The sequence below is a fragment of the Protopterus annectens genome, chromosome 7.part0, assembly GCF_019279795.1.
Source record: "Protopterus annectens isolate FY-2018-M chromosome 7.part0, PAN1.0, whole genome shotgun sequence".
In the NCBI taxonomy this organism is placed as follows: Eukaryota; Metazoa; Chordata; order Ceratodontiformes; family Protopteridae; genus Protopterus; species Protopterus annectens.
The window spans coordinates 1,674,790,520-1,674,815,984 of NC_056739.1; the positions used below are offsets into that span (position 1 = coordinate 1,674,790,520).

The 25,465-nt window shown below is 37.2% G+C and overlaps 1 protein-coding gene across 1 annotated transcript in view; it reads right to left on the reverse strand.

Moving 5' to 3' along the window:
* Window positions 1-701: 701 nt before the first annotated feature.
* Window positions 702-25,465, reverse strand: part of ACY1 (aminoacylase 1) — a 1,669,107-nt gene continuing 1,644,343 nt past the window's right edge. Inside the window, exon 18 of the mRNA XM_044078190.1 lies at window positions 702-2,328. Coding sequence (XP_043934125.1) covers window positions 2,164-2,328 — 165 coding nt within the window. The 3' untranslated portion in view covers window positions 702-2,163. The remainder of the gene's footprint in view (window positions 2,329-25,465) is intronic.

Sequence of the window (25,465 nt, forward strand, 5' to 3'; positions counted from 1 at the left end):
AATATATAACTATCAACCATGGGATGGGTAAGGCCAGTTTAACAATAAATGGGACAGGTTAATTCAAGTACCAAAAGGGAAATTGCTTAAGCTTAAAATGGCCTGCAAGGGCAGCTAGCCTAGTACTTGCCTACAAACTTACAAGATGAGCAAATAAGGATCCTATTTTGCAATATGAAAAACAGAGAACTGAAAGGACAGAGATTACTGTAAACAGCAAATGAATCTTTGTCTTATCGGTTCTGATTCCAGGATCCTTTACTTCACTCTGCCTTAAGGATGCACATAGAGAAAAACACAGCAGCAAGCTCTGCCCTTCAAACGAGAGTACCATAACAGAAAATACACTAATGGAATAAAACTGCTCAGAGATGCAAATATATTATATTAAATGGATATATTCATTTAACTTAAATGTTGGCAACACTCTGGGGAAGTGAGTACACTTTATGAAGAAAACTGGAAAAATAACAGAACTGTACCCTGACTAAGGCACCAGATGTATACTGACAAGGAAAGCAGACATGGTTACGCTCTCCATTCAAGATAAAAGGAATGCATAAGCACTTCTGATTGTGAAAAAAATAATTGTCCTGTGGAAGAAACATCAGAGGGGCTACACAGCTCTCAGATATATTGTGATTAATGAAATTAAGAGATAAGCTTATGGTTAAGAACAGTAAAACACTAGAACAGGAGAATATATGTAATTATTTTTTTCTTTTAATAAAATTTGTTCACATGAATAAATGACCCTAATAGCAGCTACTCTCCACACTCAAATGAAAAATCAAGTATTTTACCCCACTACATTCTGCAGCAGGAGCTCTCTCTATTCTTACCTTTAAATTTCTGAACTGTTTCTGACAGATGGAGGTAATTTTGAACAAGATTAAATAATATCAGATAAACTATGGCATTCTGATCTTAAATGATTATGATCTACTTCCACTGTAGCCATTACTATCAAGTGGCACAACTATTTTAACTGAGCACAATTGTTGGTGTTTTTAAATTAGACTAGGAACCAGACATAACTATATAATTATAAATATGACAATTATTCTCTCTAAATTTTACTGCAATAAGCACAACTGTGTACAAATAACTACACTGACTAAATCTGAACTGGGCAGCCGAAGAACAAACAGTGAAGCAACTGTCAGTTACAGAAATGCAGACAAACTCCTATAATGTGGTGTAGCACGAAGACTGGAGGGACAAATAAATCTCAGACTGATCACTTTTTTTAAATAACTGACCACAGTAAGTGGTGTACTTGTGGGCAGTACTTAGGCAGTATGGTCAATAATACTTTCTATCTTATTAAAGAACTGCCAGGAACAACCTTTACAAAGACCATTAATTTTAAGGTCTAAATTGTACCTTTTGTTAAAAAGCAACAAACAATGCCTTTAAAACTATCAAATGTGACAGGTAAAAATAAATATGCCATAAAATAGTGGCAGTATCTAAACTCTATTAACATGCTGAACTATGTGGCACTAAATGAACCAATAAAGCAGGGAGAGTAGATAACTGTAAAAACTAAGTCACAAAAAAATTAATGTATATTTACTTACTACAGAGTAAAGCTAATCAATAGAGATCTTTTTTGTCAAGTTTTGCTCCAAGAGCAGCTAATGAACTGTTTGCTGATATGAAAAATACTTCTGAAAACAGAAGCTTTAAACAGTTGTAAAATTGCACCTCTTATGCATTTTCATTTTAAACTATTTTAGTTATTGTACTGAGTTTTAGTCAAAACTTTTTTTTACAATAAGTTATAGTTATATCCTTTATAAATTTAGTATACATGCATATAATAATTCATTACAGCTTATGTGTTACTTATGTAAATTCAATATGTTACCTGTGCTTAGCTGATTGCAAAGTACCAAGAAAATTCTACACAGCCACACATGACAAACAGGAAATCCAGTTCCTGCTTTCAAATGAAAATCATGCACGGCATGATACAGTTATTACTTAGAAATCACAAATCACTCTTTCTGATCTGTCTGCTTGTGTCAAAAGCATAAATTTACAAATTATTGCTAATTGCAACTATAACAATGACACATCATTTCTAATGATTAAACTGCATTTTAACTGCTCTATGCTGTGGCACTTTGTCTGCTCATCTTCCAGATTCTTCCACGCTTAAGCCTCATCAGGAAGTGCAGGAATACTGGCAAGAGCAGAAATTATATTCTCATAGACAGAAATTCCACGCAGGAAGACATCTTCATTGAGGTATTCATTGTGGTCATGGAGCAGAACAGGCGTATTGTTGATTGGGGAGAATCCGATTGCTGGAAAACCAGCCTGGAAGCAAAAAAAAAAAAAAATCAGAATATGTACTTAACTGCATTGCTACTTGGAAAGGCAAACATGGAAGCACAAACACTGCCCTGAAAACAGCTTCAGTTCATTTATGTTTCTATACTGTAGTCTTAAGAATTTCTACAAGAAGGAAAAAATGAGAAGTGCCAAACCTAATGATTGCCCATTTCTCATTTACAGGTAAAATTAGTATATATACTGTCTGTAGAAAAGATTATTGAGCTAACCATATAGCGACCTGTAGTGTTCCTCAGGGCTCAGTGCTAGAACCTCTATTTGGCATCTACTTCACAGATCTCCAAATTACAGCTGGAGACCTGGTTAACTCTCTGGACAACTACAAACTTAGGGTCATCCTCAAGTCCCTCTATGATATGCAGAAGCTCCAAATGGAACATATACATCAATAACTGGCATTCAAAAAAATGTAACAAGAATAGGAAGGAAAAGGCTTCAGAAGGCAGTGCTGCACACACAGAAGTTTTACTTTTCACAATAAAACAGAAGTTAAATGCTTTTGTCCACTGGTTTATAGGACGTCATCAGAACAATTACCCATACATCTCCTTCCCTTTTTATACAGCAGAAAAAAATTAAAAGTCAATCACCACATCAGAGCAAAATTAGCTCCAAAGAATCAATTGATATTTAAAGACCCCTTGTGCATAATGCAAAAATAAAACATTATAAACTTTGGCAGTTTATCTCACCTAAATACTTATATTAGAATATAGTTCTAAAACAGCTTGTAAAAGGTATATGTTATACACATTTCAACTAACCAAATGTCTTTCATATAAAAGATCTCAGGCAAACATAGGATGTAGTAATAAAAAAGTAATGACATAAAGTAATAACTAGCTTTTAACTTAAGCATGCTAGTGATGGACACATTTTCATTCAATACGGGTGGCTGAGTGGCATTCAGTCAAAGTTGCCACTTAAGTTCCAAAATTCTAAGAAATCATCACTAGGGCCACCTCTATCACCCAGATTAACATGGTCAATGACACAAAATTTAAACTGATGGGACAGGTTAATTTTTATGTGTCTATACAAGGCGTCATTGTCATCTTTCTTCTTTATATCATAAATATGTTGGTAAATTATTTGTCTACATATACGTTTCATTTTGCCAACATAAAATGCAGGGCAAGACTAACAAAAAACACTTTCTATGGTTACCAACAGTTCTATTACAACATTTACCTCAACTTTAGAGACTGGATCTAACGTTACGAACAACCTTAACCCACAGCAGGAGTTTAAAATCAAGCAGTGGTTGCAGAATGATTTTTCCTGGACAAAAGAACAGTCACAATGCGTGAATGTACTAGGGAGCTCACAACAACTAAAAACCTTTGGGGACAATGTCTATAAATACAAACAACTGCAACTTGAAAGCAGTTATTTGAGGGAGTGTCTATGGGATGAGCGGATACCTAAGGGCTTGCCCTTTGGAAATACCCGACTGGACTCGAAAAGGACTCTGTATTACATCAGGAACTGGTAAAGTTATTTAACAGATATGGATGTGAGCTATTAGAGCTTTTAATTAGAGATTACGATAGACAGATGTGTGACCTAAATGCAGAGATTAATAGCACTGATGAAAAAATGCACAAAGAGACTGAAAATTACATTACTGTTTTGAAAAACAAGAAAGCAAAGAAATTGGCGAGGGATAAATCTGAATACGAAAAAGGGAATGCTTATCCATCTCCCCCTAATTCTGGTAACCAATTTCGTGAAGCTGGAAAGGAAAATAATACCGAAGGGTTTATAGGTTCATAGGTTGGTACTAGGCTATCGGCCCTAGGGCCTATACAAGCCTAGCTAGCCTAGGGGGTGTGTTTAGAGCAGATGTTAACCCTGACTTTTATGACAATGAATCAGACATCCCTTTAGGGAATCCTCCATTAAGGAGGTCACAGAGACTGATAGAGAGGGGGGGAACGGATGCAACAAAGGTCCCTGAACCATTGGGAGGAGGTTATACACAACCGCAGTGGGAGGGCGAGATTGAGAGGTGGAATGAGAATGAACCTGAGGGGCAGGGGGAATTTCAGCAACAAGACCTTGTATTAAAAAATATTCTATTATTGAAAATGATTCAGGTGACTTCAAGGAGTATAATTATAGTAGCCTAGACATTGGGACACTTGGGCTAACCTCTTTGAAAGGGGTTTTACTTTTGTACCCACTACCAACCTAAAAATAGAGGAAGCTATTTTATAAAAATAATATAATAATACAATATTTTATAAAAAATAATAATATAATATTTTATAAAAGCCTACGTTCTTCTAACAAACTTCTGATATCTACCTGTAAATCCAACAACTTAGCATGTGACTCCTTGTTCTCTAACACAATTGGAAAAGCCTGGAACTCCCTTCCTTCCAACCTCACAGCTATCTCCTCTCTTCCCAGTTTCAAACCCAAACTCAAAACTCACCTGTTAACTCACTGGCTCTGCCCCTGCTCTAACCCTGACTAGCATGCATTCTGCTCCTAGTGCTCTTATTTATCTTGCTTACAAATCTTTTCAAAAACTTGCTTTTCAATTTGAATACCCTTTGATGCTCTTATTTTTGCTTATAGCAACCACTATAAAAATACTATTATGATACTATTATTTTTTTTCTCTGAGCTAGATTTGTAACTTTTTAATGTTTAATGTTGTTTAATGTTTTTTAATGCTTAATGTTTTTCATTTGGAGCTTTTCTCTGCTGAAAATGGCCATATATCCAGTTGGACCAGCCTGGTCAACAAATGTAAAATAAAATAAAATAAAATAAAAGCTCTAATCCAGTTGAAATTATATACTAGAAAAATTAATCTTTGGCTGTTCTTTAAAGATAATATAGCAACTGATCAGAATGTGATTTGTAACATTAATAAGATACCTAGTGTATTTAATCCACCACTTCACCTCACAGTCCTATTTTTCAAGAAGTTATGTGAATTTAACTTCAGAAAATACCTAAAAACACCTTATAAAAAGAATATTGTCACAATTTGAATGATACAGAAAAAGTTCTATTACAGGAAATTATTAACAACCGGACAGTCAGAGTCATGAAACCTGACAAAGGGGGTGGATTGGTAATGATGGACAGGAATGACTACATTAACAAAATGTCTAACATTTTGTATTTAGACAGCTATGAGGAGACCTCTACTAACAAAATCAACATAGCATACCAAAGCATTGACCTTACTTTAGAGGAAATGGTCCTTAATGCACAAATAACTATTGAAGAGAATCAATACCTTCACACACCTAGTCCCAAGATACCTACATTCTTTGGGATACCAAAGGTACATACATGTTCTGCAGAGTCCCCTTTACACTCTATTTTGGATGCCAAGGTAACTAAACCTTTCTGTATGGCTAAATTCACTGATTTTTACACTACGGCTGTGCCTGATTCCAACCCTATCCTACTTAAGGACTCTTGGGACCTTCTTAGTAAAGTGACCAATGACTTGTTTAGAGAGAACATTATCTTTGTGATGATTGATATACAGGACCTTTTTTCAGTCATTCCACATTTCATCGGGATAGAATTTTATTTTAATTATTTAAGATTTAATACCATTATTTGTCCCTCGAAACTAGAAACACTTAGGGAACTAATTGAAATTGTTTTAGAGAACAACTACTTGACATTTGAAGGTCAGTATTTAGGCAGAAGACTGGGGTTGCCATGGGGGCAGCCTGTGCCCCCATGTTTGCCAATGCGGTTCTATCACTTTGGTAATAGAATTTTGTTCTTAATTCTGAATTCAAAAACAATTGGATGTATTATGGATGGTTCCTAGATGATATAATCCTTTTTTGGATTGATAGTGAGGTGAAATTGCAGACATTCTTTGATTATATACAGAATTCTACTAGCTTTTTAAATTTCACCATGGATAGCCAAGGTGATATTGTCCATTTTTTAGACATTACCCTCAAGAAAAACTATGACAAAAAGGGATTTGATTCAATCATCTATCGTAAACCAAGCTATTCCAACTTGCTTTTTATTTTGAGAGTATGCACCCCTTGCACCAAAAAAAAAGTCGATGGTCAAGGGACAATGTGTTAGACTGGCATGAATGGTGTCCGCAGATGATAATTTTTATGATGAATTAGACAAACTTAGAAACATGTTTTCTATGAGGGGATATCCCGAGATATTTTAAGTAAAATTTTCAGAGAGGTTTGTTTTAAGAGATCAACAGGGCAATATTTTCCCCTTTTAGTTAAAGGAACATCAACAGTTCCGTGGTTGGTAATGGAATGGGAAATTAAATTGGTAATAATAGGGGCAACCCATATAATTTCACTATGGTTTTAACTTTTACAAATGAATATGAAGGTCTCAAAAAGATTTTGGATGAGAAATGGACAATTTTTGAAATCAACCATGAACACCTTAGGCTTGTCTGTGAAAAGCCAGTAGTGGGGTACAAAAAAAGCACCTAGTTTTCAGTTAATTTTAGAAAAACTTGATACATCTAGACACATAGGCAAGATGGTGAAATGTGGGAGTTGTAATCAATGTAAACACATTATGGACGGTACATCCTTCTATGTTAAAGGGTTTGGTACAATCAAACTTAACGAAAGGTTTACATGTTCCAGCACAGGGTTATATACATAGGCTTTTGTCAGTCTTGCCCTGCATTTTATGTTGGCAAAATGAAACATATGTGTAGACAAATAATTTACCAACATTTTTACGATATAAAGAAGAAAGACGACAATAACGCCTTGTATAGACACATAAAAATGAACCCGTCCCATCAGTTTAAATTTTGTGTCATTGACCACATTAATCTGGGTGATAGAATTGGCCCTAGTGATGATTTTTGGAACGTAAGTGACAACTTAGGCTGAATGCCACTCAGCCACCGGGATTGAATGAAAATGTGTCCATCACTAGCATGCTTAAGTTAAAAACTAGTTATTATTTTATGTAATTACTTTTTTATTACTACATCCTACGTTGCCTGAGATCTTTTATGTGAAGGACATTTGGTTAATTGGAATGTGTATAACATATACCTTTTACAAGCTGTTTTAGAACTATATTTTAATATAAGTATTTAGGTGAGATAAACTGTCAAAGTTTATAATGTTCTATTTTTGCATTATGCACAAGGGGTCATTAAATATCAATTGATTCTTTGGAGCTAATTTTGCTCTGATGTGTTGACTGGCTTTTAATTTATTTCTGCTGTGTAAAAAGGGAAGGAGATGTATGCGTAATTTTTCTGATGACGTCCTATAAACCAGCCGACGAAAGCGCTTAACCTCTGCTTTATTGTGAAAAATAAAACTTCTGTATGTGCAGCACTCGGTTCTGAAGCCTTTTCCTTCCTATTCTTGTTACTGGTTTGTGGACTGCTTTTTGGTTTTGTGTATTCAAAAAAACGGGTTAAAACCAAATGCTAGTAAGTGTAATATTGCCAGCTTTTGTAAAAAATCGCTTCATCCATCTTACAGTATATACAACAACCCTGCTTCAAAGTGTGGTGAGAGACCTTGGAACATGAGTAGTTAATTTTCTTGTCTTTGACCATCACACTGCAACAGTGGTTAGGAAATATTTTACCCGGTGCAGTTGATTACAAAAGGAATTTCATCTAGATCTAAGGAAATTCTTACCTCTCTGTATTTCGCAACAGTCAAACCTATTGAATACAATGCCCTTTTGGTATGCATCTTGCTAGGCATATCAAGTAACTGGAAAGATCTCAGAGGTTCCTTACAGGCGATCTGAGACTTACCTTTCATGCCATTAGGAATCCAGTAGTCCAAAATCTTTTATATTTCCATAAATCAAGAAATCCCACTAACACAGAATCAGGGATTTAAACTTTCTTCAGCAAATAAACAAAACATGGTAGAGAGGCAGATTTGTCATGCAATACTTACTTTTCCCTGGAACAAACTTAATCTCCAAATTAAACAATGGGAAACATTTCTTTCTTCAAGAAGGAGTTATACGACTGGATGGATATCCACAAATACTCCCATGGTACAAATGGCCTGTTGCTTCTTGAAAAAATAAGAAAGATCTAAGGGAAGGTGCTCGCAAGTCATAAACAGCCACTGGGTCCAGCTGTCTTGCATTTTCTGTGATTTTTGTATTTTCTATAATAATCTAGTGTTCTCATCCATGTGTTTATTATATTAACATTTACATTCAGATGAAGCATGTCAACCTTGCTCCTTCAACTAACAGACTGAAATATATGCTTATTTGGGAATAAATATTAATATATATTACACTGCATCTTCTGGAAGAAGGAATCATATAAATGGATTTGGGCAACATACAGAAAACTAGAATAAAACATTCATCAGCATAAAAGCAGATCGGGTAACAGAAAAAGTGAGACAAAGGTGAGTCTGACATAATAATAAGCTAAACTTACCCCACAAATGGTTTTAGATGCACTCAGTTCCATAATCATTTAAAACTGCATATACTAACAGGCAATATAGTTACAAATGTGCAGCACAGGAAAATATGGTGAGGAAGTGGTTTGTGCTGCTGGTTTTAATCATGGCCTCTGAATACTGTTGCAACTGAGATATTAAAATGTCTTCTTAGGTTTTCATTAGGTAATATATACAGTTTTATATTGATTGACTACTCCAAAAAATGCTAGCTTATATTGTGAATGTGTTGCTGCTGCTATAAAAAAGAAGCTTTACATCAAAATGTTGTCCTCTTAGTTTAGATGTCCTAAAGTACAAATATCTTCTTCCAGGAGTATATTTCCACCTTACAAAATGATCCTTCCATTGCCACATAAAAAAACATAGGTTAGCAGTCTTCCCTTATTCTAAACTATTCAGCTTCTTTTCCACACAACATTTAAATTAAATCTTGCAATACTTTCTTCAGGAATGTGTTTCCTTGGCTCTTATATTATTCTTGTCATAACATTTTCAGATTTTCTGTTTGGCCCAGGAAAAGTCTATACAGTAACCTGTTCATAGGCCTTCCTTTTTTCTCTTCCATTGGGTCATACATCTACTGTGTTTCTGAGGACTTAAAGTAATTCTGCTGTGCTATATGAAGCTACATTCTTTCTTTCTCACTGGGGGTCATAAACTCTCTGAGGTTTTGTGGATTAGTGTCAGCAAAGACTGAGGAGTCAAGAAAGCTAGTACTACTTATAGGACAAATGAAATAAAGGAGAAAGAGACACTGCAACTAATTTCCAATCTGACAAAAAAGTCTAACAGAAGTGCTATTTTCTAAATGATAAAAAACTCTTTCCAGTATGATTTAAATCATAGAAACAACATAAACTAGTGTGTGTCAATTAAGAAAGTTGCTGACATACTGTCCACTTATTCTAAATGTAAGCAGTAGTTCTGAGTACTGCTCTAAGACAATGGGGAGAACAACCTGAAGGAGACAGATGTTTAATATAATATAATATACTGTAACGATGAAATGAGAAAGCTTTGCCCACCCCCTGCCCCAAAACAAAATCATATTTATTAATTTAGTTGATGAAGGTGTTGTCCTACAACATGGTCATCCGTTTTAAGCAAAAAAATTAGGATCAGAAAAACCAAAAAATAATGCAGCTGAATAAACTGCACATAGTAACCTGGCTATACATGTGCTGCCCCAGTACATATTAGGACATACACACCAAGTCGGAATTTTATATACAGACTGAAAAAATACAACATGATCTAACCTAGCACAAAAAGTATACAATATACAGAGAGAATACAGAACACAAAACCTAGAAAACTAAAATGTAACAGCAACCAAAATGAATAAAGAATCATAGCAATAATGGCAACACATACCAATACACTGCCGTGAAGAACTGCACAGTGATAAATGAGTTCAACGTTGTTGAAAGGAAAGGACAACATATCACTTATTTACTTGTTAAACAGGATACTGGACTAGTGCAATAGACTCTTTTCAGCATTGACTTTGGTCTTAGGGAAATGTTGTCTGTTTGTTCATTAATTCATTCATTCACTCAATACCTCATTAACTAGATATGAGGATTTAGCCTTGTGGATCTATTTTAGCCCATACCAGGTCTACTGGTTAACAAAAGGTAAACAAATAGTACAGTAAATAAAGTTCACTTGCAATAAAACAAAAAATAATTATGGAGTGACAGAACAGATATAAAAATGAAACCATGAAGGTAACCACATTAATATGAAGTAATGAGGGTTACCACATTAAACAGTTTACTTAACAGATTATGCTATGGTTACAGTCTGGCTCCCAGAAACCAACCCTGTTTAAAGACTTTTCATCTACTTTTTGTGGATGACTTAAAACTGTAAAGTACATTGATGATGTGTTGAGAGCACAACAACAGAAAGTTACAGCTTCCTCAAATTATATAAGAATGACATTTGATATTGCCAGCTCTGCCAGGAGAAGTAGGGGAGTGGATGTGTAACATATGCCAGCACAGCTAGCTGGAATTTACTAAGGAATTATATGTTATTGGAATATTAAACTGATTTATACAGATGCTTGTGTTGAAAATGGATTTGTAAAATTGCTTGTGTTAAAAATGTACCAGCAGTGGGTCCTGATTATATTGTAACTGAATTAAATATATATATGTTAACAGAGGGTACTGGAAGAGAAGAGGCTAAACTCAGTTCCAGCTAACTATGGAAAATAGTAAGAAATTAAATTGCTGGGCATGGCCATACAGATGTTATCTTACAGTTTTGAATGAAATCAGAGACACAATGTCTGTATGAAGCATGGTTTGTTAGTCTCTGTAGGAGGAGTAGAAGTTTGTAATTGTTTTATGACTTTCAGAAGCTGCACCAGATCTGAGCAATGTTCTTGTGTATGTATTACTGACATGTGGGTCTTAAAAACTGGCAGTTTCTATCAATGGGGGTGGGGGTTGCATGGGAACCAGAAGTCAGATGACCAGATGTACTTGATGTCATTCTGTACAGAAATATTTTAATATTAGATGAGACAGAAGTCTCAGGGCACTCTGTTTCTTGGAACCTGACATAGAAGGATCATTCACCTTCTTCATCTTGCTTTGCTCTATTAAGTAAGTAGAAAAAGTAATTCTCTAGATCAGTCAGGAAAATATAGTGAGAATAATTAAGTACCGTTTTTCTGTAACTGTGGGAATCTTTCCAGCTGTTTTATTTTTAACATTCCCTGTGGCTGAAACTCTGGTGTTTACTGTAAATAGATATTTCATATTTTCATGTTCTTTCATTATTTAGTATTAAATATAGTTAAACTTTTCATTGTGGCTGGTCTTTTACAGAATATTTTAACCTCTGAGAGTACTTACATCTATTGGTCACACTGTGGCCACTCCTGAAGCCTGGCTGTTTAGTCAACATTACCATTTGCATTAATATTAATTTCACTCAGTATAATTGGGTTCCCTTGCAACAGCTTTAGGTAGCGGGCTTTGTAGTGTCTGGTGGCAGTGATAACTACCTTATAGTCTGGGGAGAAGGGGGCACAGAGGGTAAATCTGTGCCAGCCTTTCCCAGGTGTGTGTGTGTTTTTGTCTGTGTGTGTGTGTGTGTGTGTGTGTGTGTGTGTGTGTGTGTGTGTGTGTGTGTGTGTGTGTGTGTGTGTGTGTGTGTGTGTGTGTGTGCGTGTGTGTGTGTGTGTGTGTGTGTGTGTGTGTGTGTGTGTGTGTGTGTGTGTGTGTGTGTGTGTGTGTGTGTGTGTGTGCATGTGTGAAAATCAAATCCCACAGTGTGTGTGTGTCAGCTACTTGGAGCAGAGCAAGGACAGGAAGCACTAGTTTCTTAGAGAGGGTGCTGGAGGACTTGGTTTGGACACACAGCTGAGGACTTACCCTATAGATATGCTAGTGGGAAGTATTACTGGGGCCCCTGGAGGGAGACAAATATAAAGAAATCCAGAGCCCTGGCTGACTGTGTTCCCTGCGTACTGTTAACGGAAACTGTGCTTGATGCAGAGAGGTCTGCATCTGGAAATACGGAGTATAGCCATTTGTATTGCAAGTGAATGTCCCTCTCCAGTGTCAGTGGTGAGGACCCAGGCTCTTGATTACTGGCCCAGAGTGGGGACATCCCATACTGGTGGGCAGTGGTGTGGATATTAATTGAATTTCTGTAGCCTGTAGGCAGCTGTCACTAATCATGTCTCCTCTCAGCAGCAAAGTAAACATTCAGAAGTTTCATTTCACAACAGTTTTATTTATTTATTTATTTATTTATTTTGTGTGTTAATTTCGTTTAGTCAGGGAAAGCAGGAAAATATGTCAGCAGATGATTATAGCAAGCTGACAAAGAACCAGTTAGCCAAGGTGTGTGAAGGCAAAGGACTGGTGTATACCAACCTGACTAAAGAGGAAATGATTTCAGCCTTAGTCACAGCTCAGACCACCAACCAGGTGAATAACCAGTCTGGTGATGGAAATTTGCTGCCCTCAGAAACTGAACAGTTCACCTTACCCTCACAGGGCTTCATAACCTATCTGGAGTTAAAGAGACTTGAACTGGAAGCCAAAGGTTTGGAATCAGAATCAGCAGAGAGACTGCAGCATTTGGAGGTGGAAGAAAATGAGAGACAGTGGCATTTGGAAACCGAAGAAAATGAGAGGCAGCAACAACATGAGAGGGAGATGCAGACTCTTCACCAGGGTTATGGAGGTAATGGGGAAGGGAATAACCGAATCCCAGAAGCAATAAAGGTCAGTAAATTTCTTCCACAATTTACAGAGGGTGACACTTTTGATAGTTTTATTCATATATTTGAAAGAGTATGTAAACAGTATAATGTTGACTAAGGGCTCTGGGTATGGTTTCTGACCCTCTTACTCCAAGTTAAAGCTATAACTGCTGTTTCTAAATTGTCTGATATCGATTGTTTAAACTATGAAAAAGCAAATAAAAGTTTACTTGAATGTTTTAAGTACACATCTGAAGCTTTCAGAAAAAAGTTTCATGAGCATAGACGCAAGGCAGATGAAAGTGTGTGATTATATTGCTGAGTTAAGCAATTATTTTCATAGCTGAGTGACTGGGTGTCAGGTCATCACTTCTGAATGGCTGGCAGACCTTTTGGTGAGGGCTCAAGCCCTTAGCACTTTGCCTGAGGACATGAGAATCTGGTTAGCAGACCGACAGTGTAACTCTGCAGATAAGCAGTGAAAAAGGGGGATCTCTACTTAGTAAGCAGGGCATCACTGCACAGGAAAGGGATACCCAGTCCTGCACATGGATATAAGGGAACCCATGGTGGGCAGCCTAAACCACCTCAACAGAGTCCACCAGTAACAGGGGAAGCCACTAGTTCAGGTACATGGCCAGGATCAAAGATTAAATGTTTTAAATGTAACCAGTGGGGACATGTATCATACAGATGTCCATGGAGGCAAGGTGGGAAACAAAAGGTGAGGGAGCCAGCAAATGGGAATAACAGTATTCTAGTGGTAAGTTGTCTGGAGACAACAGGGTACCAAACTATCACAAGATTATATCTTATCTTACTGGATAGAAAACAGGACACTGCTATGACAGACACAGCCTCTGACACAACCATTGTAAAGCCTGCAGTGATTAAAGAACAACAGTAATTGCTTGGGCAGTCCATTCCAGTCAGAGCATTAGGAAGGACCCCATTCCAGATGCATTGGCCAGGGCTTACCTTGACTGAGAGGGTGGAAAAGGAAGCAAGCAAGTAGGTGTGTTTGAGGATATCCCAACGAATGGCCTAATAGGGAATGATTGTGATAATATAGTATCTTGTGTGCATGCAGTTATATGCAGTCAGGCTTGGAGACAGGCATGTGGGTCTGGTAGCCTCGGGGAGACTCAGACAGGCACCACACCTGAAGCCAGGGCAGGTGAGGTAGCTATTTCATGGAGGGAGCTACCCTGTAGCAGTCAGCCTGAAGGTGTGTCACAGCTGCTGGTAGGTACTAATGTTCCCTTGGACAGAGTGACTGCAAGGGCAGAGATGAGTGGTAGTACTCAGGCTGACAGTGAGGAGCCACTGTCAGAGGATGCCAGACTTTTTGTGAAAGGGTAGCTGGGAAGAGTCACAAAAGTATAGCTGAGACAGGCTCAGCTCTCAGATCCTACATTACTAGGCTTGAGGGATGTAGCTAGGGAGGCACCTGATTCCCAAGGAAAGGGGTAATCTGTATACTGGAACAGAGGGTTACTGTATAGAGAGTGGACCCATGAGGGAGAGCTAGAGGGTGAGGTAATACAGCAGTTGGTAGTGCCTACAGCCTACCATATGGCACTTCTAGCCATAGCCCCTTGACATTCCTTTATACAGGCATAAAGCATACCAAGAGACATATTATTCAGAACTTTTATTGGCTTGGGATTGCAGGGGATGTAACAGGTTACTGCAAGACCTGTAAGCAGTGCCAAAAAATAGACAAGACAGGAGAGAAGGTCAAAATTGCTTTGATGTCTCTGCCTGTAAGTGAGGAGCCATTTCAGAGGGTAGCAATGGCTATTGTGGAGCTTCTGAGTACCCCAAGTTCCACAGGGAAGCAGTTTACCTTGGTGTTAGTAGATTATGCTACTAGATATCCTGAAGCAGTGTCTCTGTCCTCCACTGAGGCAAAGAAGGTGGAAAATGCTTTGTTAGATATTTTCAGCAGGGTAGGTTTCCCAAGAAAAATAGTAACTGACAGAGGTGGCAATTTCATGTCAGACCTGCTGGCTTGTATGTGGCAGCACTGTGGGTGAAGCACCTAAAGACCACTCCCTACCACCCCAGACTAATGGTCTTGTGAAGAAGTTAAACTCTACACTAAAGACCATGCTACAGGCATCTGCAGACCATTTAAGAGATAGTGGGACAAATATTTGCTCCATCTGATATTTGCTTACAGAGAGATACCCCGGGAATCCACAAGTTCTTCACCCTTTGAGTTGCTGTATGGGCATAGGGTGAGGGGGCCTTCAGATCTGATTTGTGATGAGGGTGAGTGTGAATCCCACAAGGAGTCTGTTGTGGCATATGTACTTAACCTCAGGACACAGTTTAGGGAGCTCATGGGCTTGGCAGGAGCCCAATAGCAGAAAAAAGGTCTGGTATGACAGGAATGCTTGAGTTGAGAGTATGCTGTGGGAGAGCTGGTGATGTTTCTCATTCCTGTCAGACATAACAATCTGCTGATAGCTTAGGAGGGACCCTTCAAAGTGGTAAGGAATGTCAGTGATGTTAACTACATGGTAGAACTGCTAGGCAGGAGTCAGGGGCACAAACTGTACCATGTTAACATGATGAAACCTCACAATGACAGGAAGGCCCTGGTGCTGAGTATTTGCAATGGATGGCAGGAGGAGTCTGAGGATCTGGTGACTGATCTCCTCAGTGAGGTTCGGACTGACACCTCAGTGAAAGGAGAAGCAATGTTCCAGCGGCTATCCACTACCCAGTTTCGAGAAATCTGAGCAGTGTTAGTTACAGGAGACTGGGTGCATGTTCACTGGGAAACCTGGATGCACCCACCTGGTACAGCACCATATGGATAGAGGACCCCAAAGGCCCATTAAGCAGGCCCGATACAGGGTGCCTGAGTGAGTCAGACAAACTCTGAGGGAGGAGATACAGAAACTGTTGGAACTGGGGATAATCCAGGAATACAGCAGTCCCTAGGCCTCCCAATTGGTGCTGGTACCAAAGAAAGATGGCAGCATCACGTTCTGTGTGGACTACAGGAAACTAAATAGTCACACAGAGTCAGATGCTTACCCCATGCCTAGGACAGATGAAGCTTTAGAACAGCTGTGTGGGGCTAAGTATCTGAAGATTACTGATCTGACCAGGGGCTATTGGCAAGTGCCCTTGACTCCCACCACTAGAAAGAGATCAGCCTTTGTGGTACATAAGTACTGGAGCGTTTCAATAAACCATATGAAATCATTGTCACCACCAAAAGCTATTTTCAAGTTCAAGTTCCTGACAAACTGTTTTAGTTTCAATAGTGTAACAGAAATATCTACAGACTGAGATGGTGCGAAAGTTAATCCCCTACTTAAGACAAACAGCTCATGTTCATCTACAGTGTAGCTAGAGAGGTTAAATACCAGTCTCATCTCTTCGTTTGGCTCCTTATCATGGGGCGTCTCATGGACTCCTTTAAATTGTTGCTGTTCCTTAAGCTCCTCATTCTCGCCCTCGGTTTCCTCATCAGTAATGGCTGCTTTACTAGTAAGGGAAATCCACAGGGTCTAACGCTCATATATTATTGGCATCCACAACAGCGAGAATGAGAGCACAAATACCCCCTGGTTTGAATGGTGCTTTCACTTTAAAGACATTTCTTGGATATCTGCATGAGCAAGTTTAATTGTTTGATTGTTTAATTGTTTAATTGTTTTTTAAACATGTGACCTTTTAGAGTTTTAAATACAAGTTCAATTTGTAAGTTTAACATTGCCTGATGAAGCCTGTTGGTGAACGTTTTATACTTGCTTAATAAACTAATGGTTTTACTGTGTTTCCAGCATATTGTTTTTATTTTTGTTGCTCCCCTGACCTGACAAGGAAAAACAGGTCAAACAAGGTAGTGTGGACCCCAGCATGCCAGCAGACATTCCAAAAGAATAAAGGGGCTTTGTGAAGACCCCATGTATTAGTCCAGATTACAGCAAAGAATTTGTTGTGCAGGTGGAAGCTTTGAACCACAGGGTGGGGAATGTACTCAGCCAGGTGTGTGTGTGTGTGTGTGTGTGTGTGTGTGTGTGTGTGTGTGTGTGTGTGTGTGTGTGTATATATATATATATATATATATATATATATGTGTGTGTGTGTGTGTGTGTGTGTGTGTGTGTGTGCTACTGGAGAATACTGGAAGAGAAGAGGGAAAGATTAACTCCAGATAACTTTGGAAAATAGTAAGAAATTAAATTACTGGGCCTAGGCCACAAAGATGTTATCTCACAGTTTTGAAAGAAGCCAAGAGACGCAATGTCTGAAAGAAGCATGGTTTGTTAGTCTCTGTAGGAGAAGTAGAAGTTTGTATTACAAAATCCAGAAGCTGCACCAGATCTCAGCAATGTTCTTGTGTGTGTGTGTTACTAACACGTAGGTGCTAAACAGTGGCAATTTCTAGCAATCGAGGTTGCATGGGAACCAGAAGTCAGATGACCAAATGTATATGATGTCATTTTGTACAGACATAATGTTTTAATATTACGTGAGACAGAAGTCTCAGGGCAGTCTGATTCTTGGAACCTGACATAGAAGGATCACTCATCTACTTCATCTTGCCTTGTTCTATTAAGTAAGTTGGAATAGTAATTCTCTAGATCAGACAGGAAAATATAGTGAGAATAGTTAAGTACTGTTTTTCTATAACTGTGTGAATCTTTCCAGCTGTGTTATTTTTAATATTTCCTGTGACTGAAACTCTGGTGTTTCCTGTAAACAGATATTTTGTATTTTCATGTTCTTTTATTATTTGTTATCAAATATAGTTAAACTTTTCATTGCGTTTGGTCCTTTAGAGAATATTTAACCTTTGAGAGTACTTATATCTATTGGTGACACTGTGGCTACTCCAAAACCCTAGCCATGCTGACACTGCCTCTCATTTTCTTCGGCCTCCAAATGCCACAGTCTTTCTGCTGCTTCTAATTCCATATGTTTGGCCTCTCCTTCAACTCTCTTTAACTCCAGATGGGTTTTTAAGTCCTCTAAGGAAAAGATGAACTGTCCTGTTAATATAAAGAAAGGGCCAAGACATTCCCTTCCAAATCAGGAAGGTCAGACTTTTTTGCCTAGATGTTCCACTGCTCTACTGTGTTTGTCTGAAGGAAGGATATTAGTAGAAGGCAAAAGCTTAGACAGTTTGGCAGAAGAGACAGACACTACAGTAGGATCAGCAGAATGAAATTTATACATAAATTTACATCATCAGGCACCTTATACAACCTGTCAGTTTCCTTGGGGGCTGGAGGCTGAAAATCAGGGTCAACTGAGGCTGAAGAAAAGGTATCTAAGAGGGCAGCCAAAACTGGAGGAACAGCAGAGGGTTTGGGAGACTCCATCTGGAGAAGTTCATAATACATCTTTTGAATATGAGAAACCTGAGAGCAATCCTATTTAAAATATTCCATTGTGTAAAAAATAGTATCTCCAAAACAGAGTTCTTCTAAGAGAGTATCTAGACTAAAAGAATCCTCTTCCTCAGACCCATAATCCAAAGCAGAAGGGATCTGAGCAAAGTATGCCACAGACTCTTCCCCAGAATCCAAATCCTCATCGGAGGACTCCTGCTCCTGGGTCTCTTAAGAGGGGTATATTACCAGGGAGTGGGAGGGACACAGAGACTCCTTGAGGACGCTTCAAGATCATTAAAGCATTAAACAACTTCTGAGGAAAATCCTGCCAAAGTTCAAGAAAATAAACTAATCACTGGGTAAAGTATCAACTTACTAAGCCAAACGAATGTAGATAAAAAACAAGTGATACACCGTCAGCAGAAAGGAAAGTAAGTAAACCTCAGTATTCACACACTTTTGGTTTATTCAAGTAACAGGACAGTGGCTTTCCGTTGATATCATTAACAATTAATTAAATGATTGAATAATTGAATAAGTAATTGAATCTATATAATAATATAATCAAATTTATATTATTATATAGATTCTTATTTATGAACATATAATATAGAAGTTTATAATTGTTGTTTTTTAAATATATTTTAAATGTATTTTTAACAATTACTTATTCAATTATTCAATCAATATTGTTAATGATATGCTGATGGTGTATCACTTGTTTTTATCTGCTACTTAATCACTGAGACATGGCAGAAGAAATAAATCAAGATAGCAATGAAGTTTTTCAGCATAATGAGAAGCGTAATCAAGAAGAGAATGTTTCTCTTAATGGACTATGGACTATGTCCTTTAATCCGTTGCTTAAATTAACTACCAAAGATCTTTTGAACAGCAAAAATGGTGATATTAACATCAAATGGGATATGAATGTAATTTTAATTACTAGAAGGCTAGAAAACAAACTCCAGAAACTAAAGTCTATCCAGTGGCAAAAGCAACACATGGAAGCTTGCTTGAGCTTCCGTTTAGTTCCGAGAGGTTTACGGGTACTAAAAATGCCCACATTTGGTAACACACATCCAGAGCTCCTATCAAAGTGGCAAAAATTAAATCTCGATACCAGTTTTGGCTATATTAAGCTCCTTATCGAACAATACAACTTGATAGAAATGACACTAACTAATGAAATACAAGAAATTGAACAAGAACTGTGTAATATGCTTAGTTCTACGGAGCTTAATGTTGTTCATAGTGATCTGAAAAATATGGTACAACTTCTCGACAACAAATTACTTCAAGACAAAAAGAAGAAACTGGAGCGTGATTTTTTAGATTTTCAAAATGGGAATGTCTTCTCTTGGCCGAGAGACAAATCCCATAGAGACTTTAACAACTTTTCTAACACTTATGCTCACGATGGAAAGGATATGTCTTTAAATAAGCCAATGCATTCTACAGTGACGCCGCATATCCAACCAACCAATCAATTAAATGCGTCAAATACAGTTCAACGTGAACCCTCCTCAACGGAAAATTCTAAGGCAGTAGGGCGTCCACATAAACAGATAACAACAAAAGCAATCATACATTCCATTCAGGATGACGAGATAGTTGCGATACCCTCTACGCCAACTTCCAATCCATCCAATTTTAATTTTGAACAGGATGTACGTCCGAAAATAACAACACAGTCTTCGGCTCCAAATTTAACAGGAGGAAACCTTGCAACTCCACTTGGACTTAATGGCTCGCTTATTTTTCCACTGCCTTTTCACCAGCACGAGAGACGGGCATGGTCTCCACACAATCAAATGCGGAAAAGAAAAAACACCGAGGAGATATACGAGCAGCAGAAGAAGGCTTTGAGACCTATTCAAAGAACATAGTTTATAACATTTCAAGGTATGAACTAACTGAATTTGAACTTAGTGTTCTCAACAAATGACTTAATTTCATACCATCAAGCTTTTCAAATGTTACTGACATTATTTTAGATATAAAATTTTTTACTAGAAATATTGCTCTTAGATTGTTATTTGGTGACACCAGAGATGCGCCTAATAGTGATATATTTAAGAAACCTTCCACTTTTTTGCCACGGTCTAATCCTACTCTAGAGATTTTTGAACGGGCTTGTGAACATGATTTGTTAGAGCTATACACTAGACATGACTTAAAACCTGACTATTATAACATGAATAATGATGAAAGGCATGCACTTCTGAACTTACAAAAGAATACAAATACAATAATTAGACAAGCTGACAAGGGTGGTGCCATCGTAGTGATGGATACAGAAGTTCATACAAATAAAATGAAGCTATTATTAGCTGATAAAACAACTTACAACTTACTTACTGTGAACCACTTGGATAAGCTATTTAAAAATGTGCACAGCAATTTATATGATTTTATGTTAACTAATATTACTGATGCAGATTTATACAGATACTTTTTAGTTGAGAAACCATTAATACCTACTTTTAGGGGTCTTCGGAAGATCCATAAAGATATGTTAAATCCTCCTTTACATCCCATAGTATCCAGCAAAGGATGGCTTACAGAGCCAATGTCTATCTTTTTAGATAAGCAATTTAAACCCATATTAAATAAATCTAAACAAATACTAAGGGACACACAACAATTTCTTGAAAATCTATCAGAATATAATTTAGTTGAATCGATTACAGAGTCTGCATTTTTTGTAACTCTTGATGTAAGATCACTCTTCACATCAATTCCTAATTCGATAGGAATAGAATATGTCAGGCTATTATTACTTAAGCAAGGTATAGCAAACAATCAGGTGATCAAACTGATGCTGTTATTAGAAACAGTTCTAGACAATAATGTACTATGCTATGAAGAAAAATATTATCTACAAAGTAAAGGTGTAGCAATGGGCACACCCTGTGCCAATTCCTATGCCAATCTGGTTATGGCATACTGGGAGGAAACCTATTTGCTAAATAACATGACATTTAAAAATTACATCAAATACTACGGCCGTTTTGTAGATGATGTGTTTTTTGTATGGGATGGCACTGAGGAAGACTTAAAAGACCTTATAACCTATATAAATGGAACGACTGATTTTTTATTTTTTGAATGTACTTTCTCACGAGAAAATATGCAATTTCTAGATGTTAACATTACCAAGGATACAGATGGTATCCAGACAGCTATGTATAGGAAAGACTGCTGGAAAAATAATTTATTACATCGGGACAGCATGCATCCTAGACATATTTATCCCAATATTATAAAGAGTCAAGCATTCAGGGTCTCTAGACTAACGACAAATGAACAAGATTATAAACTACAGCAAGATATGTTAAAAGAAAATTTTCTGGAAAGAGGTTATAAGAACAAAGAAATTTGTGAGTCTTTGACTTCTTCTACCTCTAATAGGCCTGACAAAGGAACCCCATTCTTTAAAAGACATGATTGCCTGGTCAGAAAAGGAGATACAAATAAGAATGTTACTATAGCAGAACAAGGGGCTAACATCAGATATAAAAATAGGTTGAACATCCCATACACTAATAGAAACACACACATTAAACACATCATTGAAAACAACTGGAAAATACTACAAACAGATGATAAAATCAAGGGTCTTGTTGATGAGCGACCAAAATTAACTTATAGGAACATGAAGTCTCTTAAAAGATTATTATGCTATGAAAATACTAATAAAAGAGATATTCCTTCCCAGAGATTAGGCACGTTTGCCTGTAGATCATGTAACCAATGTACCTATATTTGCAAGGACCATAAATTTATACATCCATCCACAGGTTGGGAGTTTATTCCCAAATTCTATGCTGACTGTAAATCTTGTGATCTAATATATTTAGCACAATGCCAAGCATGTCAATGTTTCTATGTGGGTAAAACCAATAGAACACTAAGAGAACGAATCAGGGAGCATTTATATGCTATTAATAAAGAAAATACTAATAATGCTCTAGCCAAACATGTATTGGAGAATGGCTTAAAACACACGTTTAGGTTTAGAGTATTAGAATTAATAAAAAAGACCTGCAGGCTAGGGAACATAAAAAACTACACAGAGGGCATAGAAAATAGATGGATTATTAAGCTCCAAGCACATCAAGGATATGGCCTGAATGAGAAAGTGTCACTAAAACCATTTTTGGCAGCCAGGCCATACAGTCATTAACTGTATTTCTATATTATATATTTATTAGTTATAATATAATATATATGCATGGTATTTTTATTGCTACTTTTTTAATGTCTAGATAATACTAGGTATTTATTTTATATCCTATTATTCACTCTATATCTCTATTTTAATACACAGTTTTTATGTAGAATAAACAGTTTTTTATTTTTAAATATATTTATAATAACTGTAGATGAATCTAAATTTATATTATTATACAGATTCTTATTTATGAACATATAATATAGGAGTTTATAATTGTTGTTTTTTAAATATATGTTGTTTAAATGTGGTTTTTAAATGTATTTTTTAAGTATATTTTTTAACAATTACTTATTCAATTATTCAATCATTTAATTAATTGTTAATGATATGCACTATATAAATGCATGGATATTTAGTCAAGTATTGAAGTCTGAGGAAGCGTTGTGTATCAACGTGAAAGCGCTCACTGTTGGATCCTGTTACTTGAATAAACCGTGAAGTGAATACTGAGGTTTACGTTCCTTTTCTTCTGCTGATGGTGTATCACTTGTTTTTTATCTACATTCGTTTGGCTTAGTAAGTTGATACTTTACCCAGTGATTAGTTTATTTTCTTGAACATGGGAAATATGCTTGCTTTTTTGTTTTGTTTTTTCTTTTGAGGAACAAATGCCTGAAAAGCCCTAGGAGGTTTGAACCCTTGCCTAAACTCAACCAACTTAGTAGGAATCTCCTCCCAAACTAAAATCTGTGGTATACCCTTGGTCCCTATAAGAAACAACCATACATCGGAGCTGGAAGCTGCTGAAATGTAATGTCTTCTGGTACCTTGGCTACACAAGCCTTCAAAGGAATACATTCACAACATTCAGCAGTACCTTTTATAACAACATTAAACAATTAATCAATTAACTGTTTCTTAAAAATATATTTAAAGAACCATGGTAAAATACATTTTCATACATGAACATTACAGACTTAAATTCATTTCTAAATTCAGACCTCTAGGGGCAAGTGTACCAAAATTCAATATAAATCTACTCTCCAAATTTAACAACTTTTGAACATAATTACCACCTCTTCCACAGTCAGGTTTGGCCAAAACACAAAAAAAGAGATTCAGTAACACCCCCATGAACTTTATGAAAGTGGTCAGAAATAAGGGTTATCCAACCTACAATTCCTAACATCCCCTAAATGTTCAAGAATACGTGTTTTCACTTTGTGTCTAGTTTGACCAATGTACCATCTTGGGGGTGTACAACCACAACCCACAATGTATACTACCCCACAAAATAAGCAGTTAAATCTATCTGTAGCCACATACCTAACACCATTCACCACAGTGCCTGACATATTCTTGACTTTTGGGCATACTTTGCACTTCCCAAAACTGAACATACCCACATTGTTCCCCTCAGAACTGATCTTGTATCTCAAATTAAGTAGTTCTTTCAAATTTGAGAACCTACCATATGAAAAGGTCACTTTTTTGAGGAACAAATGGCCTACTTCATCATTAAAACAAACAATAGGCCATAAACTATCAACCACCCTTTTCAAGATTTCAAAAAAAGGGGAACATTTGGTTACAACATTTTTTTATCATCATCATCATCATGATGACTCATCACAGATCTACAAGATCTTTGAACATAATCTAAATCACCTTGATCAATATTCTTTCTTAACTTACTTTTAGCTCTCTCAATAGAGATCTCAGGATACCCTTGAGCAATAAGTCTTTCCTTGGTCCCTAAGATATAATAAGCTGTGGTTCCCCCTCAACATCTGGAACAGATGTTTGTAAAGCCTCTGAGGGTGTGCCAGAAGTCAGATCCATGCCGGCCTTTGGAAGCATTACAGCAGACAAAGCCAAAAAAATAACTGAATGATCCTCTGGGCTTTCACCAGCATCGAGAGAGACATCTGGGGGAGGCTGAACAGTAGCTGAATCACACCTGAGTTTTTTGGCCATTTTCTTGGCAGGTGGCTGACCTTCAGGATGGGAAGACTCCACCACAGCACCTTGCATTAACAATTATAGACGTTGGCTTTCCATGTAAATAGATAATGAGGAAAGAAGACTATGTAGTGTCGTAAGGACAAATGCTTTGCAGATAGAACACTGCATACAGTTGTGAGAAGCACCAACACAGAAGCAACACTGCTTTTGACAATCTTTATGGAGACTCTGCCTCCCACACTAACATTTTCCTTTTCTGGATGACATATAAACTCACACAAAATAAAAAGACAGAGAGAAAAAAAGAAGCTCCAATGGGGCTCTTATCCAAAACATGGCTCAGTAACTAGCACAGAAGAAGAAACATTCAGATGGATGTTCAATGATAGCATTCAGACTGGCGTCAAAGAAGTTCAGGGGTATGTACATCCGTATTTTACCTTTATGTCCAATGCCTTGCGCAGGGAGCATACGTGTGACATACAATGTCTATAAATTCTAAAGCCATTGGTATACTGACCAGATGCTTAGCTATCCTTGGCATGAGATCCTTACTTAAGGAATACTGCAAAAGTGATATGGAATGACATCACCCATTCTGCTAAGTAGGAAGATAAGTAAGGCTGAGACAAATCATTCTGCCATAGGATAAGGCCACCAACATCTTTACAGAATTATTTGCTGGGATGTATCTTCACTTTGGAAACTGACCATGAAGCCCTGCCTTGGCCAGACAAGCAACAGGATGTCAACACCAAATGATGTGGCTGGCTTTGTCATCCCAGCCATTTCATTTCATCACTAGGTATAGACCTGGCAATACCCATACAAATGAGGATGGGTTATCCTGGTCCCATAGCCTATCCCTTTCAGAATCAAACTAGAGGACTATGTTTGGAGATAGTCACTGTGT